Source organism: Phodopus roborovskii, unplaced genomic scaffold (assembly GCF_943737965.1).
Source record: "Phodopus roborovskii unplaced genomic scaffold, PHOROB, whole genome shotgun sequence".
Lineage (NCBI taxonomy): Eukaryota > Metazoa > Chordata > Mammalia > Rodentia > Cricetidae > Phodopus > Phodopus roborovskii.
Window position 1 is genome coordinate 16,316,147 of NW_026125281.1, and position 19,458 is coordinate 16,335,604.

Consider the following 19,458-nt stretch of genomic DNA (forward strand, 5'->3'; position numbering starts at 1 on the left):
CTCAGCCTGTGAGTTGCAACCCCTTTTGGGGGTGAAAGACCCTTTCACAGGGGCCACCTAAAAACTATCCTGCATTTCAGATAATTGCATTATAATTCATAACTAGCAAAATTATAGTAGCAATGAAAATAATTTTTATGGTTGGGGCTACCACAACCATATTGTGGTATTGTATTAAAGGGTCTTCACCTTAGGAAGGTTGAGAACCATTGGGCTATGTGAAAGAGAGTCACCTCAGTTGTATGTATTTTAAAGAGCATAGTAGTCCCCTACCAACCACAGTTAAGCAAGGGTGAGTTCATCTCTGACTAGGCAAAACTACAGCCCAAGTTACCATTCCATTTTACTGAACAAAAAAAGTTTCTTTAGTTGTGATTTGGGTTTATGTGTGACAGTAGATACCATAAAGAAACCAAGATACACCCTGCCTGTATTCACACAGGTGATCATAAGCATAATACTTCACCAGATACCACTTTACCCTTTGAGTGCATAAGTCTTTTATATGTAATGTTCTTTTTGTTTCTTTGTTGACTATGATCTGTATAGGAGCCTGTACTGGAGGAGGGGGTTCAGCCCTTATTTTTTATAATTTAGCATTATTATGTGAATGTGTGTATGATATGGGAGAGGAGACATACATGTATCATGACACACATGTGGAGTTGATCCTCTGCTTCTACCTTTTACATAGTGTCTGTGACTGAGCTCAGCAAACACCATAACTCACTGAGCCACCTCGCCATATACATATCAGGACATTGTGGGATGGTACTGTTTCCTCAGTAGCACACCAAATGCAATAGCTTTGTATATTGAGCCCTCGGGACTACGGCTAAAGGCTACATTAAGCTTGCTATGGTTGCCACTGGTCCTAATGATCTGAGTTCAATTCCTGAGGCATACATGGTAAAAGAGGGAAGCAGCCCCACAAGCTGACCTCTGACTTCCACAAGTACCACATACATACATACATACATACATACATACATACATACATACCATGCATGCATACATACATACATATTTTAAGAGAGAAAAACTATCCAAAGTTACACTGATCAGGTAGGAATTTTTGTTAGGCTCTTCTCCGTGTAAGATTTTAAAGGAGCAGTGTGCAAAGGTAAATACCAGACTTTGCTGACTAAGATTACGAAATGACCCTCTACAGCATACCGCCGTGTTACAGTAGGAAAGGGGCTCAGAGGTATGGAGCAAGCTGAAGGGTTTTAGGGTGATGGAAACAGAGTAGCTACCTTAGCTGCTTCAGCCCTAAGCTTTGGGTTGGTGAGTTTATAGTTTTATAATTTAAGAAAGTTGTTTCTTAAAAAAAAAAAAAAAAAAAAAAAAAAGCTAAGCTAGTTAGAAACCAGAAGGTAATGACCAGTGGATTCTGTTTAAAGCAACAGAAGCATGTAAACATTGGCTCTTTCTCAACCGTCTGAGCATGGGGCCAGTATGTGAGTGTCAGGAGGGAGCTGGGCAGGCACCTTCATTTGGAGCAGTTTGTAATTGATCAGGACAATTTTCAAATGTTCAGTGTCTGGTAACGTGACCCCTTTAGCCATCTAATCATATAGCTCCAGGATCCAACTCTTACACTTTGCTTAAAATATATCTCCTGTGTTGACCTAGCCCTGCTTCTGATTCCTTCTACCTAGAATACCTGCCGTGTATGGCTCACACTTGTTCTTTGGGTCACACTTGTCTTGGCTCTAGTGTTAATCAAAATTTAAAAAAAAATGATAGAAGTATAATTCAGAAACACCAGACATCACATTGTGGGATGTTTTTCCTTGGAAGGCTGCTGCTAATGAGCACACATATGCTTTAGGTCCTGCAATGAACAGCCACAGTCTAAAGCCTAGTGTAAGATTAAGATTAATGCTTTACGGCTCTGCACATTAAAAAAAATGTTTTTCAATTTTGTTTTTTTAAGTTAGCATACAAAGTCATTGGTTTCACCATGGCAGAAAATGTATTTATTATGCGTTATCTACCAAGCATCACATTAGCCTGCATTGAGTAGGATCACCAAACGCAAAACCAAGTTTGTTTGTTTGTCTTTGCAAAGCCAGTTTTATAATGAGGTATTGAATATCTCATGCTGTTGATCAAATACTGAAAGTAAAGTCAGAGGGGTTGTATGGGTACACCTTTGTACAAGTATGCAGTTTTTAAAAATCAAATTAAATGGTTGTCAGAAGTCCAAGACAATTAATTTGTAATGAAACCAGCAGTGTAGAAGCTGCACCAGACTAGGCAGCAGACACGTCCTTGGTATGTGTAAGTGAAAAAGATCCGCAACTATTTATTATCCACTGGTCTCAGTTCCAGTTCGAGTGTATTCCTGGAGCTCTAAATCATGTGGTGTGATACAGCGATTCGTAAGCAACAGGTGAGCCGCCCTGGCTCCTCCAAGTAGAACAGCTGAGAATGTGACTCCAAAGCCACTTAGATGTGTGTCCTTCCTACTCAGGGCTACACTGAATTTCCTCACATGTCCCCCCTCTGAATGGGAAGGAGAGAGTTTAGTCATTCTGAGCCATTGTCCTTGTAAGGACTCCAGATTGTCAATTCTTAGAGTGTTTTTTCTTGAGATTTCAGCGAATTCATCTGAAGTCTGGTTTGGTTTTTTGATTTGTTTGGTTTGGTTTGGTTTTTTCTCTCTCTTCACTGATATTTTCAGTACAAAAACTGTCGTTCTGTTCTCATGGCTTAATTGCAGTGTAGTTGGTGACTATGAAGTAGACAGATATGAAGCATACAGTGTACCATTTGTACCACAGTGAGGCCATCACTGCAGCTCATCCTGAACGTATCTACATTCCTACTGGCTTATTTACAGCCTTTGTGATTGCCCCTTCCCTGTCTACCTCCTACCTTGTCATGTAGTGTATTTCCCGTTTCCTAGACATCTGTTAATATGAATGTGTGCCTTTTCCAGCCTGGCTTGTTTCAACAAGCACAGTTAACTATTTTGAGATTTATTCATGTTTCTGCAAATATCTGTTGTTCATTCCTTATTGCTGCTAACTGGTGGATTGTGCCCACATTGATAGGCATTTGGTTTGTGTGTAATAATGACTATTAAAACAAAGCTGCTTTGGATAGCCAATGCACATGTCTTTGTAAAGATGTGTGCTTTTATTTTACCTCTTGCATACACAGGTAAATAGAATGGCTGTCACATGGCAGACACATGTTTGATTTTTTAAGAAACCCCACTGTTCTCAAAGTGAGTTGCATCATTGTTACCTTCTTTTCATTATGGGTGTGCCCATTGTGTGACACAATTTCACAGAGGCCTGTTGCACAATAGCTGCCAAACCCAGTCAGCCACTTATGACCCATGGAATGATCTCACTGCTATTAATTTGCATTTCCCCAGTAGCCAAACAGCTATTCATGTGGGGTTAGTTTCTGCATGTTTTTTTTTTTCCTTTAAAAAAATAGTATTTTATTTTCAATTAGCTATATATGTGTTTATCTGTGGATAAGATGTGCATGTGAGGGCAGGTGCCCACAGGGTTCAGGAGAGGGCTCAAGACGCCCTCGAGCTGGAGTTACAGGCAGATTGTGGGTGCCGGGAACCAGACTTACATTCTTTGCAAGAGCAACAAGGGCTCTTCATGGCTGAGCCGTCAGTCCTGGAACTCATCCTGTCAACCAGACTGGCCTCAGACTCTCAGAGACCTGCCTGCCTCTGCCTCCCGAGTGTCTGTCTGTCTGTTTTCATGATTTGCAACTGTGGGATACCAAGGCTGACTGTACATGTGCTGCACATGAGAACACATTTTGATTTTTCTTCCTATATTATTTAAGGTGGGTCTGGCCTGAGCAACTCACCTACAATGCATAGTAGTCTGGGAATGTGTTGAGGAAGGAGCCTGTGTCCCTGTTCTCCTCCACCCATGGCTGCCGGCAGCTCGCACCCACTGTGAGATCACTCACAGGACACTATTCTTCCTTAGTCTTCGCTCAGAACGAGAAGAGACAAAAGATCTTTGTGACAGTGTTATGGTGAAGAGTGATGTGTTTAGAATATAAAAAGAAAATAAATGATCGCTTTGGAAAAAGTCTATTAAGCTTATAACTGAACGAAATATAATCTAGATAAATGTGGTTGAAAGGGAAATATGTAAGTTGTTGATACGCACTTATTCACTTTTCACTTTCCAATATAATATATTTTGTTTCTCACTGCTTCCAGCAGGGTTTAAGACTGATCCTCAGCTGGGCGTTGGTGGCGCACGCCTTTAATCCCAGCACTCGGGAGGCAGAAGCAGGCAGATCTCTGTGAGTTCGAGGCCAGCCTGGTCTACAGAGCTAGTTCCAGGACAGGCTCCAAAGCAATGCAGAGAAACCCTGTCTTGAAGAAAAAAAAAAAACAAAAAAAAAAAAAAAAAAAAAAAAACGCAGTGATAATGAGTGAAAAATAATCTGGTTCATGTGCCGTTAAGCAAATTGAACCTGACTTCTGAAATTTCAAACTAATTCTTCTTTTCTTCCTAGGTTGCCTCTCATGCTGCCTTGGTGGGATTGGGCACCCAGAATGCTTCATTCTGTGATGGTCTATTAATAAGGTGGCCTTGCTAGAGTTTGGAACAGGGCCTCAGGTAGGTGGCTTTTATCATTATATGGCATGATTTTCAAAGTGGCCCTTAAAGTGATTCCTGATCCTTAATTATGTAAGCTATAATAGAAAAACTTTGAAAAGCATGCCACATAATAAGCATGCCACTTAGGATCTTAGAGCTCATGATAATACACTGTGATCTTCAGGACTTCAGGACCTGTGCTCAGTACAAGGCAAAGAACAGCTCTCTTGCTTCAGAATGCATAGCTTCTGTGCAGTGTGTCGGAGAGCCCACAGATGGGTAAACTACCCCACAGAACCCATGTGTCTTCCACCTATTAGGGCAGGTAGAGAAGCCGATAGATCTGCCCATGGAATGCAGCAGAAGCTAGAATACAGGGCCAGTGCAACCAGGGCAGCTTCCTACCATTGTTGGGAAGAGAACACATAAAAGCATCTACATCTCCCAGTGGTCAGTGTAACTCGATGGCACACAATCGAGGGTTAGCAATATTTGGAAACACAAGCACAAATGGATTTGAGCCAGGTAAGTCTGTCAGCGGCATTTTAAGCACAAGACTGGAGTTCAGAGGCTGGGACCCCAGAGCTCCAGGAAAGGAGCAAAAGTGGTTACTCAGCAAGCTCAAAGGCCTAAGTTGATCATCAATGGCCAATGTACCCCCTGGGGGAACTAGTCTTGGGTTGAGAACTAAACAGAGCCTCTCACAAACATGAAAACAGTTAATAATCAAGTTGAAGGGGCATAAACTAATCTTAATAAGTACACCATTCTTTGGAGAATAAATACTCCAAATTGAGTTAGCATAAAATTTTAGCCAACTCTATACTGCAGATATTTTTATTAAGATTCTTAATAATCATTTTAGTCTTGTGAGCTTATCTTGTAAACTGTTATTAATGAACATATTTTTATTAATAGTGATAGGGGCTTTTAGTTTTTATTTATTTTTTGAAATTTTTACACATGTACACAATGTATCATATCCACCTGTGACCCCCAATTCTAGTTCCCCTTAAGACCTTGAATCACATCTCTTTCCCTACCTCATGTCCTCACTTTAGAATTATTTGTTATTGAACCCATTGAGTCCTAGAGCTATTTATAGTAGCTAGAGATATTTATAGTAGCTAGAGAAAGGAAAAATACTTACTTTTTCTGACTCACACTCTTTAATTTACACAAATTTATGGTTTTCGACTTTCCCGTACTGTAATCGGTTAACTTTTTTCTCTGATATTTTCAATGTTGTCCTCATATCTTAACCTTACATGAAGAATATTCTCTTTAAAGGATTTGGAGTTTTGCTTTAAATGATTTTTTTCCTTCCATAATGTCTGTTTCCAAACAGTGCATTGTGATCCGTACAGGGCACATGTGCTTAAGGTGTAACTCAAGCAGAACATGTGAGGATGGTGTCTGAAATACCCACCGTTTAGTCTCACGCCTATCTGGTCTGAATAGCATGTGCCTGTGTTCCCTGCTTTCACACTGTCTCAGCAGGGCCGCCTGCTGGAATGCACAAGCATTGACTCTCTGATGACCAGTGGCCATCCTAGGATTGGCCATCCTGGGCACATCAAGCTCACCCCTCTGCCAAACCACACTAACCATCTAACTGCATTGGGTTTTCTCTGGTCATGCTTTACAGCTGGTTGAGGTTTCCAGAGCTCACAACATGCTTCGCCGATTGCTTTAATTCTTGAAATCCCATTACCAGAGACTACAGTTCTTCTCAACAAATATTTACCAGACAGAGCCAGGCAGTAGTGGCACATGCCATCCAGCATTTGGATCTATAAGTTTGAAGCCAGCGAGGGCTGTTACACAGAGAAACCCTGTCACACAATACAAACAAACAAATAAATAATGGTTTAGCATGGCAGGACACTGGCTACTTGCTGGAGGTACAAAATAACCGTAGAGGATTCAGTCATAGAGATGGTTTTCAAGCTCTATATTGTGATTGGTCAAGGAATACAACTATCAGGTCTCTTGACATTATTGCCTAAAACAAATCCTGTTCACCTCAGAGATGTGGGAGTAAAGAGAAGTCTTGTTTCTAGATGTGATTTTAGCCATTACAGCACAGTATAGCACAGGGTGGACGGGCTGGTGGCAGGTGCAGAGCCTTCCTTGAGGACTGGGTTCTATGTCTGTGCATGTTTCCTGTGTCAGCATGCAACGTGCAGTAGCTATACCTCCTCATACTTCACAGGCCTACACGTAGAATGTAGGCTACTTTGAGATAGCCTAAAAGTGGTTTTCCACGTGAACTTTTGTTCATGGAAGATTGTACTTAGCACTTTCCTTCCATTCCATCTGATTACCACCCTTTTCTGAGCTTATCTACAGGTGTGGTGTGAGAGAGCCTGAGAGTTCAGAGATGAAACCTGGACTCTGTTTCTGAGGTTTGAATTGCATTCAGTAACTACTCACTGTAGAGGCGTACTCTGTGTGTTTAGGGGGGTAAATGTGTTATGGTATTTGATCAGTACCCACCCTAGCAACTCATGCAGTTAGTGGTAGTTAGAATGAATTCATCACATCAGGGAAGTGACCTGTGGGCTACCTCCTTTCTAGTGTAGCTGATGGCAAATATGGAAATGTTTTGTGCAGTTTTAGAAGTCCAGAAAATCCTCTAAGAATGGCATTGAACACTTTCTTTGCATTGTTACAGTCGCAGTCATATGCTCCCCTTGCTGGTCAAATCACTTCCTCTTTCACAGTTCCTCTTTTGTTTCCTGTTTACAAGTCCTAGTTTTCCTACACAAAGAGAGATGCCTAGTATACTGTGTCTTGGTTTTCATTTTGATAAAGAGGATCTCCCATACACGTAAAATACACATACTGACTCACTCCTAAGTTACAGCCCATTAATCCTCTTCAACTCACTGGCCTTTCTGCTCTATAATATAAATAACCAAAGCAAGTATTTGTGCATTGGAAAATCACATTTGTTTGATTTGCCCATGTTCCTGGGCAGCTGGTTTTCTGTGTGGGCCTTCTGGAGCAAGTGTGAGCCTAAAGCAAGCATTGAAGACTGGTGGTAGAATTTCTGGGAACTTTGCGGGGGGAGGGGGGTGCCAAGTTTGAAAACTGTGGACATTTCCCTACCTGTCCTTAAGAAACAAAAAGATAAGCCATTTCCTTGACTTCTAAGTTCTTGCTCTATATTAAATATAAGATACTTCTAGATATAATTAGGGCTAATTTTGTGATAAAGTTGAAAATGATTATGATAGAACTACATTTTAACAAATTACTCAAAACAAATAGGAAAAGTCAAATGTAGAAAATTTTCACAAGGGATCCTTAATTAAATACCGTGATTTTGCCCTAGTCTCAGTACCGAATTCTTGAGAACCTAAACTTCAGGTGAGTTACATACATGTCTTGGCTGTGCTTTCTGCTTTGCAATGGGCTTTCTGCTCCTCCATTCCCTGCAGATATAATTAACTCCACCCAAGTGTGAGACCCTCTTTTCTGCTTCAGGCCAAGTAGCACAGATACGAGGCATGTTTTCACTCCATGAATTTTTATCAAGCTCAAAGCTGGATTGATGCTATCTACTCATGCCAGTTAATTCTGTAAGAATATCACAGGCAGAGCATGCTGGCAAATGAATGTTTTGAACAGATTTTCAATTATTATAAGTGCTAGTGTTTATCTTGGACTGAACTACGTATTTACTGTCTTCTGTCTGCTATGATGATGAGCAAGCCTGTGGGTCGTTATGTTAGTGGTAAGCACTTACCCTGTATTAATCTTTCTTGTTCATTCAACAGTTACTTTACTGTCATTTATGGGAAACAGCAGTGAGTAAAACTGGCCTGGCCCTGCCCTGAGCTGCCTACACTTGATTGTTCATTCTCTGAAGGTCTTTGTTTGTTTGATTGACTTTTGCATTTGTTTTCTCCTTTTAATTTTAAATTTTTGACAGTTTATAATATATGTATTGAATGCATTTTGATCATACTTGCTCCATTACCCTTTCTTAAGTTTTTATAGTTGCAAGATAGTTTTTATTCTTCACTATAAGGGACTTTATAGTCTGAGAGCTGGCCGATAAGAATTTCCAAGTTATATAGGATTAATGACATTTTAAAGCAATGCTCCAAATACAGTGGTATGCCTCCTTCAAAGTTGTATTCAGTTATATAATCTAGTTCATCTCCTTCTTATTCAGGGTTTTATTAGTGTTACATACATATAAAGTATTATGACTGCTGAGTTTCCTTCTGTGATCTACCCTATTTATTCTCTACGGAAAATGTGTTAAGCACATGGTGACATCTTTCTGAATTGTGAACTAATGGTTTGTTTTGATTAATATAAGTGAGAGTATAGCTTTGGTGACTAATAGCATCCTCTCTTAGCAAAATCTGTTTGACTTTAAAATGAAAAATTATTAATACAGGTAAGTGTCACTCAAACTTCATAACTGTTAACAGAGCAACTCTCAGGTTTCAACATCATAAAAATCAATTTCAGTAAACCCTCTGATGTGTTTGTCCGTTAGTCTTCTTCATGAGCCACTATTTCCTAAGAATAAAACAAAACATGAGAAGATGAAGCTTTGTGCTCACGCATGTAATCTTTCCCCTAACTGCTGCTACTATTGAACACAGAATTGCCTTTGGAGTAGCAGGTAGAGGAGGTGTGTCTGCTTGTGTATCATCTGAAGCTGGGGTGGGAGGTGGTGGGGGTTGTATTCCGAAATGGTTCACTGTAGGGCAGTGTAGCATGGGTATATGTGTTTCCCACCTTCTTTTGCAATTCCTCAGACAAAGGCAAAGAGGAACTCATCACTCCAAATAATGTAACCAGTCTTTGATTTTTTTTGGGGGGGGGGCGTTGGTTTTTGGAGACAGGGTTTCTCTGTATTGCTTTGGAGCCTATCCTGGAACTAGCTCTGTAGACCTGGCTGGCCTGGATCTCACAGAGATCCACCTGCCTCTGCTTCCCTAGGGCTGGGATTAAAGGTGTGTGCCACCTTGCCTGGCCCTGTTTTGTTTTGTTTTGTTTTGTTTTTCGAGGCAGGATTTCTCTATATTGTTTTGGACTCTGTCCTGGAACTAACTCTGTAGGATAAATTATTTTAACTAGAAAAGAAAAACATAAATGTAAGTTTTCTGGTTACAGACTTTTTAGAGCAGTAATAACACTAATTGTTCCCCCTTGGGCCCATAAAAGAGAACACACAGATAAGTTTAGATAACATTTTAGCTAAGAGTACATAAATATAAGCTGTATTTATTTTTTATGTTTACTCTGTCATTCCAAATAATTCTAATCAACTCCTGATTTCCTTTGTTTGGGGAAATAATGAACAGTTTTTTAAAATTATTTGGCAACTAATAAAATGTCAAAGAGGATAAAATTTAGAGAAATTAACCACAATTTAGACATTATATTTTAAGATAAACTAAATGAACATGGTGGCTTTATTTACAGTTTTATTTCTGCATATAAGATGTACAGTGGGATAATTTGTAGACAGTTATATTTGTGGACTATTTGAAATACTTAGCTACTATAGCATTTCTATTATAAAATGCTACTCTACAATTAAGCATAGCTAGAATTTTATAAACATCTTTTAGAAGGCAGCAAAATTTATAACAAAAATACACAAATATATTATTTGCTAGTATAACTTTGGTTTTAGATTCAGTTCTCAAATTAGCAGAAATGCTAATTATTTTAAAAATTAATTGTTTAAAAACTTTCCTTGAAAATTATCTTTTAAATTTTTTTCTTAATTCTTGCTTCCTTTTGAAGATTTTATTTGGCAGTTTTCATAGGAAAAAGATAACACTGATCCTTCCTCTGAACTCTGAAGGTTAATGACAGGATTTATCCACAAGCAAGTTGCCTTGCTCACCTGTCCTATCATAGATCACAGTAGAATATAAATGAAATAGCATTCTGGGGACATAAATCCAATCTTGACCACACAGACACCATTGCACAGTTCAGTAGCAGTAGTGATGCATGCAGCCATCTTAGATCATTGGCCACAGGGACAAGACAAAGACGAAAGTACTCTATAAAGTATTTGTATTCAAATAATAGTACATAAAATGACCTTTTATGTTCATAATTACCCACCAAATACTCAATGTGTGTCCTGGGCAAGTAAGTATTGACAAGACTAATTTTGCAATTTTGATGTTCTTCCAGTTATGCATGTCCTATGCTTTATAAAAATGGGGCTTTTGCTTGAACTTTTAAAGATATATTTGTCTAGTATAATACTCGTTTCTTGTATACTCTTAGTAATTTTGTAATGATGCTTGAATGTCCTCTATTAAATAATTTCTTTGTATATCATCTTTACATTTCATCAAATTCTGAAAGTGTGTGAATTTTATTTTAAGAAATATTAATAGATTTTATACAAATTAGCCTAACCTATCGTTGACATATCCTTTTGTTACTGATTTTTTAAGTATTTGATTTTTATTATATCTTTCAAGTTCTTCTAATTAATACTTCCAAGTACTTAATTAAAAATAATCACAGCTTACTAATCACTATTTGCCTTATATTCTTTGTAATAATTATAGGTCTTTTTTTTTTTTTACTTTATGCCATTGTTATTCTTGCGTTTTCTTTCATTCATAAATATTAACACAGTTTGTATGTATGTTGTCAGTCTGCTAAAGACCTTGCTACTAACAGGCAAGTATCTTTACTAACAGGTATCTTTAAGATACCATAAGGTTTTTCAACAATGGTTTTATGCAACAAATAATCCTTTTCCCTGATACCTGCCTCTTGCAGCAAACCTATATTTAACTTCCCTCGTGTGTACCTGGGATCCGAACAGCAGAGTTGTTTCTACATTCCAGCCACCCTTACACCATTCTTTAGTTTAAACTGGCAGTTCTGCAAGTAGCAGAAGTGTGATTCTAAGAAGGCCCAGTTACAAGCGTGGGCAGCGTGGGTGGCAGTGCTAAGATCAGGTTTCCAGAGGCTCTTTCCCAGAGGAAGCTGACTTTGTGTCTTCCATTATATTAAGCTTAATGAATCATCACCAATTTTGTTTTGTCAGTAACTGTAATAGCCATTTCTCTTGGTTAGTTTTCTTTTTTATTAACAAGTGGGGAATCATTCAGCATCAGAAATTGTCACTGTTTCTAGGTAATGCTATTTTTCTTTTTATTTGTGCATTTATTTGGTCATGTAAAAAATATGCTTACAACTAATCAAAATGAGCAGTTGCTGGGAATTAATGCACGACTCATCAGCAGAGTGAATGTAGCATGCGCTATGAGATTGCAGTTTGTTCATGCTTTATTTTCTGTCATTTACACTCTAGTTTCATTTATACTATAATCCATTCTGGTTTTACTTCTTCATAGATTGGCCAAAATGGGAAAGGCTGGATTCTGCTCTCTTCTACGAAGAGTTAATGGAACTGGCTAAGATCAAGGTCTGAGGCTTTTTCCATCCTTAATCAGGTATGCATTAATCAAAAATCACTAGTTCTATGCATGTGCCTTTAACGTATTTGGTTAATAAACATATTATGAATATAATCTTTATTTGATATTAAATTTACAACTTTATATTTATCCTAAAATTTTAAATGTACCAATGACAATTAATTTGAATTTTGTAATGGATTACATATAATATGATATAATATCATTATCAGCCATGAAAAATTTCAGCTGGTCTTAGTAAAGTGTAATATTTGGTATTAGTGCAATTCCTCATTGCTCAGTATGTACATCCAGAAACATCCATTTGTTACTTCATATTGAGTATCACCAGTGTAATCTGATCAAATACTTGTGTGTTGCTTCATGGTACCCTTGATGTTTTGGCAGGGAAAGTTACATTAAAGTTGCTTTTCTCTTCTGGAATTCTCAGCATTACAGCAGTGCTGTTACAGTGGTGATTATGGTCAGTTTTATGACCTAGTTGTGTAGACACCTTGCATTCCCTTTAGATTCTGCAGTTGGAAAATGATTGACGTGTTCATAGTCTGAGTAGGTCTATGAAAACATCATGTGAGGAAATCACAATGAAAATTAAAGCTTTATTCTAACTTACTGTCATTACTGGCCTGCAGAATAGCTATTTACCTCTAACATGGGGGGGGGGGGGAGGCAAAGCATCTGTCCATTGAATGAACTCACAACAGGAAAGGAGCAAGTCTTTGAGCTTCAGAAAATCCAGTCATAACTAACAGCTGCATCCGTGCTGTGGTACCAGAGCTAACAGCTTCACCTGTGCTGTGATGTCAGAGCTAACAGCTGCATCTGTGCTGTGATGTCAGCGCTAACAGCTGCATCTGTGCTGTGATGTCAGCGCTAACAGCTGCATCCGTGCTGTGATGTCAGCGCTAACAGCTGCATCCGTGCTGTGATGTCAGCGCTAACAGCTGCATCCGTGCTGTGATGTCAGCGCTAACAGCTGCATCCGTGCTGTGATGTCAGCGCTAACAGCTGCATCTGTGCTGTGATGTCAGCGCTAACAGCTGCATCTGTGCTGTGATGTCAGCGCTAACAGCTGCATCTGTGCTGTGATGTCAGCGCTAACAGCTGCATCTGTGCTGTGATGTCAGCGCTAACAGCTGCATCTGTGCTGTGATGTCAGCGCTAACAGCTGCATCTGTGCTGTGATGTCAGCGCTAACAGCTGCATCTGTGCTGTGATGTCAGCGCTAACAGCTGCATCAGTGTTGTGATGTCATTGCTAACAGCTGCATCAGTGTTGTGATGTCAGTGCTGTGATACTGGTTGCATCATTTGTAAACTGCAAGAGGAACTTCCTGATACTTAAAGCAATGCAAAGGCCTGCATCTGTCTTACAAACAAGAAACTATGTACTCAGCTTACCTGAATGCTGTATTGCCTTAATCAAAATAATAGCTCACTGCTGTTTAGCACAGGGACAGCCTCTGTGCTCAAGTACAAAAAGATGTGGCATACACTTAAGTGCTACCAAAACGTAGATGTTTAGAATTCCTGAAAAAAACATCTAACTGGAATCTGTGAAAGTGAGTATATATACCACACCAAATTTTGTAAAGAGGCATGTGTCACACTCTACTACCAAAACACAGATGAAATAAGGAAGTCGTTTCCTTTCTTTAAAATGGCACATTCACTTAACTGTAGTTAATAATTGATTCTTTTAAAAGATATTACAGGCACTATTGTTTTTTGCGGTCTCTTGGAAGAACCCCCTCTACCTTAAGAAATCTTGAGGCAACATTTAACTCAGTGGTTCTCAACTGTGGCTTGCGACCCCACAGGTGTCCCATATCTGGTGTTTACATTATGATTCACAACAGTAGCAAAATTATAAAGTAGCAACAAGATGAGTTTATGGTTGGGGTCACCACACCATGAGGAACTGTTTTAAAGGGTCGCAGCATTAGGAAGGCTGAGAACCCCACTGATTTACCGTACACGGAGCAGCAGTAAAGTCGTTGAAGGGTTGGTCTTCCTACTCTGAGAAATAGAGTTAACTACATGAACTATTTCTTCTCTGTGGAGGTGTCTATCTAGTTTTAATTGCTTCATTTGAAATTGACGACAGACTCTTTGTTGCACACATATGTTTCATTCTTTCTCACCACTGACCATGAGTTGAAACTCAGGGTGCAACACCTCTGTGATGATGCATTCGTGTACAGATGTTGTGCACTGAGACCTCTCAGCAGGTGTGCCACACTAGGGTTCAGTTGTGTCAAAGGCTGATTCCTTCAGCTCTTGGGAGGCCTAATGGTTCTGGCTTACTGTTAACATTAGTGCCCCAAGTAAGGCTAATCTCTATGATATAGAGACAGTCTAGGGAAACTAACCATACTTCCCCAAAAAATAAGGATCTGCAGTTTTCACCCAGGTCATAGCAAAAGGCTTTACTATTTCAAGGATGTTTGTATGAAGATAAATCATTTCTACCGTTGATGCAGACACTCTAAGAGTATTCTCTCCCTCCTCCCCCTCCTCTTCCTCCTCCTCCTCTTCTTTTTATTTTACATATCAATTCCAGTTCCCTCTTCCTCCCTCCCTCCCTCCTTCTCTACCCACCCCTCTCTCCCATTCCCCCCAACCACCACCTCTGATTCTAACACTGGTTTAAGGGTCAGTTTTCACTCAGGGTGGTGCTTTCAACTCTTCCCTATAGTATTTGGGTTTCATGTGCTTCGTCCATGGACTTAGTGGTTTGCAAAGTGCCAAGTGCTCTAAGTGCTTGTGTTTTCTTGTGACCCTTGTGCATAGAGTGATGTGTACAGAGTACATTGCCGTTGGGCTGTAGATGTGTTTTCTAATCCTTTCTGAAAACTGAAGTTTCTGGTGCCACCTTTAGAATCTGCTCTGAGAGTTCCTGAGTTCACTACTGGTCGGCCAGCATTTGTTAGGTGCAATTTCAGGGTATGTATGAACTGTTCATTCTGAGCAATGCATTTGTATGTATCTGTTTTGGAAAATACAAAGAAACCTACAGATATTACATTGGACCAGCTGAATCCATTTTATGGTTTCTTTTTTAATTCAAAAGCATCACAAAGCAAATAAATTTTTAATTGAGTTGAGTTACAAACTAGTTGTTTCTTATTTTTTTTTCCAGTCCCTTTTTGCTTTCTTTTACGACCACATGAAACTTGAGAAGCCACCTAAAGCTATATCACTTAGTGGAGTTGGGCAGTTCCCAGGTGTCCAACAAGAAGGCCTGGTTTAGGCTGCGATGGCCACTGTCATTCCTGGTGATTTGTCAGAAGTAAGAGATACCCAGAAAGCCCCTTCAGGGAAACGTAAGCGTGGTGAAACCAAACCAAGAAAAAACTTCCCTTGCCAACTGTGTGACAAGGCCTTTAACAGTGTTGAGAAATTAAAGGTTCACTCCTACTCTCACACAGGAGAGAGGCCCTACGAGTGCACGCAACAAGACTGCACCAAGGCCTTTGTTTCTAAGTACAAATTACAAAGGTACTACACTCTATTTGTCTTTCAGATTATACTTTCTCTTGTGTTGGCCATCTGAAGCCATTGTAAGTGTGTGTATCTGTATACACATTGCTCAGCTGATTTGCAGACAGAAAATGTTAAGTAGATTAGACATTGGCTAGCTTGAAGTACTCGAAATCACAGACGTCTGTGTTAGTGTCTGGATTTTTTTTTTTTTTTTTTTTAAGTAAAATGCTTAATGAGAATAGGATTTCCGTTTGTAAAGAGAAATTTCTACATGAAAAGGGCGTGGACATTACATGAATGTGTTCAGTCTTGCTTGTTTACTTCTGTAGTGCGAGCTAAAAACCAGTCAACACTGAAGTGGCAACTTAGACGGCTCAAGTTTTGCAGGGTGTTAACTATGCTGTGGTGTGTGTTAGTTAGGTAGACCCGTTATTAAGAGAGCCGTGTGTTAGTGTTGTTAGTTTAGCTTCCCATTTGAAAAGTAAATATGTACCTTTCTGCTAAGATACTCACTCACAGAATATATCTATGTTCAAAGGCACATGGCTACTCACTCTCCTGAGAAAACCCACAAGTGTAATTATTGTGAGAAAATGTTTCACCGGAAAGACCATTTGAAGAATCACCTGCATACACACGACCCCAACAAAGAGACCTTTAAATGCGAAGAGTGTGGCAAGGGTTACAACACCAAGCTTGGCTTCAAGCGACATCTGGCCTTGCATGCTGCAACCAGTGGTGACCTCACCTGCAAGGTGTGTCTGCAGACCTTTGAGAGCACAGGTGTGCTCCTGGAGCACCTGAAATCTCATGCGGGCAAGTCTTCCGGGGGTGTGAAGGAGAAGAAGCACCAGTGTGAGCACTGTGAGCGCAGGTTCTACACCCGGAAGGACGTCCGGAGACACATGGTGGTGCACACGGGAAGAAAGGACTTCCTCTGTCAGTACTGTGCACAGAGATTTGGACGAAAGGATCACCTCACTCGACATATGAAGAAGAGTCACAATCAAGAGCTTCTGAAGGTCAAAACTGAACCAGTAGATTTCCTGGACCCATTTACCTGTAACATGTCTGTGCCTATAAAGGACGAACTCCTACCGGTGATGTCCTTACCTTCCAGTGAACTCTTGTCAAAGCCATTCACAAACACGTTGCAGTTAAACCTCTACAACACTCCATTTCAGTCCATGCAGAGCTCTGGGTCTGCTCACCAAATGATCACAACTTTACCTTTGGGAATGACATGCCCCATAGATATGGATGCGGTCCACCCCTCTCACCATCTTGCTTTCAAATGCCCATTCAGTTCTACCTCATATGCAATCTCTATTCCTGAAAAAGAACAGCCATTAAAGGGGGAAATTGAGAGTTATCTGATGGAATTACAAGGTGGTGCCCCCTCTTCCTCCCAGGATTCTCAAGCATCATCGTCTAAGTTAGGGTTAGAGCCTCAGAGTGGGTCCCTAGATGATGGTGCGGGTGACCTCTCCCTGTCAAAGAGCTCTATTTCTATCAGTGACCCCCTCAACACACCAGCATTGGATTTCTCTCAGTTGTTCAATTTCATACCATTAAATGGTCCTCCTTATAATCCCCTTTCCGTGGGGAGCCTTGGGATGAGCTATTCCCAAGATGAAGCACATTCTTCTGTTTCTCAGCTGCCCACACAAACCCAGGATCTCCAGGATCCTGCCAACACTGTGGGTCTCGGTTCTCTGCACTCACTCTCAGCGGCTTTCACCAGCAGCCTGAGCACAAGTACCACCCTACCCCGTTTCCACCAGGCATTTCAGTAGGCTCTGGGCCACCGGTTTGCTAGGGAGGTGCGTGTGTAGCCCCGCCTTCCATGACCATTCTTATCTTAGTGCCTACTTTAAGACAATACAAAAACTTATGCTTTTGTATAATACCAGGTTTCATGGAGCCAGTAAATAATAGGAACGCTTTGAAACCATTCATTTTTATTTACATTTGCTGTTTCTCCTGATTTACTGCCAGTTGTCATAGTCTCAGAGATTTCTTTCATATAGGAGCGCCATTATTATCACTAAATTCTGCAAGTCCTGTGTTCAGATTACTATTAGACCTTAAAATTTTCATTTTTTGTCTAATAGCAATGAACTGTGGACATTTGGCTCATTTTTTTTTCAAATATGCAGTACAATGTAAATCTTATGAACTGTGTGTGAATAACTGAAGTGTTTTACATTTTTTTTACTAGCCACTAAATGGATTCATAATCAAGTGTTTTAAATTAATTAAGAATCCAGTTTGGGGAGATTATAGTGGTTTCTTAAATATATCATCATTTCAGATCAATATATTGAGAAGACTGCTATTGTCTAACTAAAGCATTATGAGCATATGATAAAAAGAGAGAGAGAGCTTCAGTATCTGTATCTAGAAGAAACCTAGAGTGGTCACAGGGCGTGCTGTGTTAGCACTGACCCTTAGGTTGTTTGGCCACATTTCGACCATCTTTACTTTATGGTAACAGTGTGTGGTATCAGTCTTCAGGATCAGTGTAGAAATGTTCTGTTTTACATCCTTTACCTTTTGTACCCAGTGTGGCTTCAGTATATCAGCTTCTTATGTTGCATGTTGGCCCATAGCTAGTCCAGAGTCTTAGAGCCACTGTGGGGCAGTAGTAAATAAGTGGGATCCAGAGTAGGCTGCCTCAGTTGTTGGGGTGATAGACTCCTCAACACGAAGATGGATATAAAACATACAGCCAAGCCTCAGAACTTGTCTAGAGAATTTCCACTGTTGCCAGAACTGAAAACTGGACTCTTTGGGGACAGCCTAAAAGCCTGTCCCACCACTTCTAAAACAGCCCCTGTGCTCTCTTGCTCAGTGCCCATCCATCTTTCCCTGCTGTGTTTGGATGGAGAACTTACACATATTACAAAAGCTACTTGAGGAGTTTCCACAAAGTTTTACACAACCCTAAACAGTCAAACTCCCCTTTGCATCTTAGGAAATGGGAGGAATGGGAGTTGAATTTATAGAGGAAACAGAGGAAAATAAAGCAAACACCAAATGAGTTTGGAAGCACCGAGGACTCGGTGCTCACTGACAGTAGTGATGGTCTTCCTCACGCCAGCCAGGGCTCTGGTCAAAGGTTCCATGTAGATTTTCCTAAGGATTGCTTGTGGCATCAACCTACAAGATGGATCTGTTAAGCACTTGTTTCGGGTCCCCTTCTGTTGGGGCAGGGGTAGGGGAAAATTTACAGAAGAGTATATATCTCTCAAAAAAAAAAAAAAAAAAAAGAAAGAAAGAAAGAAAGAAGAAAATATTTCTGAATTTCTGAGCACTCATTAGCCCTGTATGGGGACATTCGTTCCCTTTTGGAGGGCCAACTATCATTGCAGATTCGTTGTTTACCAATAATTCTAAACATGAGGATAGATTACTGAATATTATGCATTATTTAAAATAACTGGGAGTAGTATAAATTGAGGATAAGTATAAAATGCCATGTGAATGGGGCTTTTGCTACATATTACACACATGTCTAGCGCACTTCGTAGAATCAGAGTTACTCTCTGGAGGGCTCTGGCTCCTGGTTTTAACCCTGGAGCAATAGTTTTTATACTTATGTATTTAAATTTTTATTATGAAAAGTTACATTTTATTAAAAAGAAAGTGTTCCAAAGGCATTAAAATGATATATGTTAATAAGGAATACATGTCTAACTCTTCGAGCTGCTCCTGAGCTGTGGTTGGGAGCACATCACTCTTCACTCTGCTTAAGACTGCTTCCTTAGTTTCTATGAAACAGATTGCTTACCTAAAGCTCTAGTTGAATGATTAGTGTTCAATATTGCTTTAATCACCATTTAGAAAGGAAAAGAAACTTGGTGACAGAGCACAAGTAAATAGAAAACCTATTTTTATGTAGAGGTTGGTCACAAATAC

The 19,458-nt window shown here is 39.8% G+C and overlaps 1 protein-coding gene across 7 annotated transcripts in view; it reads left to right on the forward strand.

Moving 5' to 3' along the window:
- Plag1 (PLAG1 zinc finger) overlaps positions 1–18,154 on the forward strand; it is a 37,192-nt gene extending 19,038 nt beyond the window's left edge. Inside the window, exons 2-5 of one of the 7 annotated variants that reach the window (XM_051197568.1) lie at positions 4,516–4,619; positions 11,969–12,067; positions 15,194–15,552; positions 16,076–18,154. In XM_051197568.1, coding sequence (XP_051053525.1) covers positions 15,311–15,552; positions 16,076–17,333 — 1,500 coding nt within the window. In that variant the 5' untranslated portion in view covers positions 4,516–4,619; positions 11,969–12,067; positions 15,194–15,310 and the 3' untranslated portion in view covers positions 17,334–18,154. Of the gene's footprint in view, positions 1–4,515; positions 4,620–7,940; positions 7,977–11,549; positions 12,068–15,193; positions 15,553–16,075 lie in introns of those variants that run through there. The other 6 variants (XM_051197585.1, XM_051197594.1, XM_051197604.1 and 3 more) reach the window with 6 other exon arrangements.
- Positions 18,155–19,458: the final 1,304 nt, after the last annotated feature.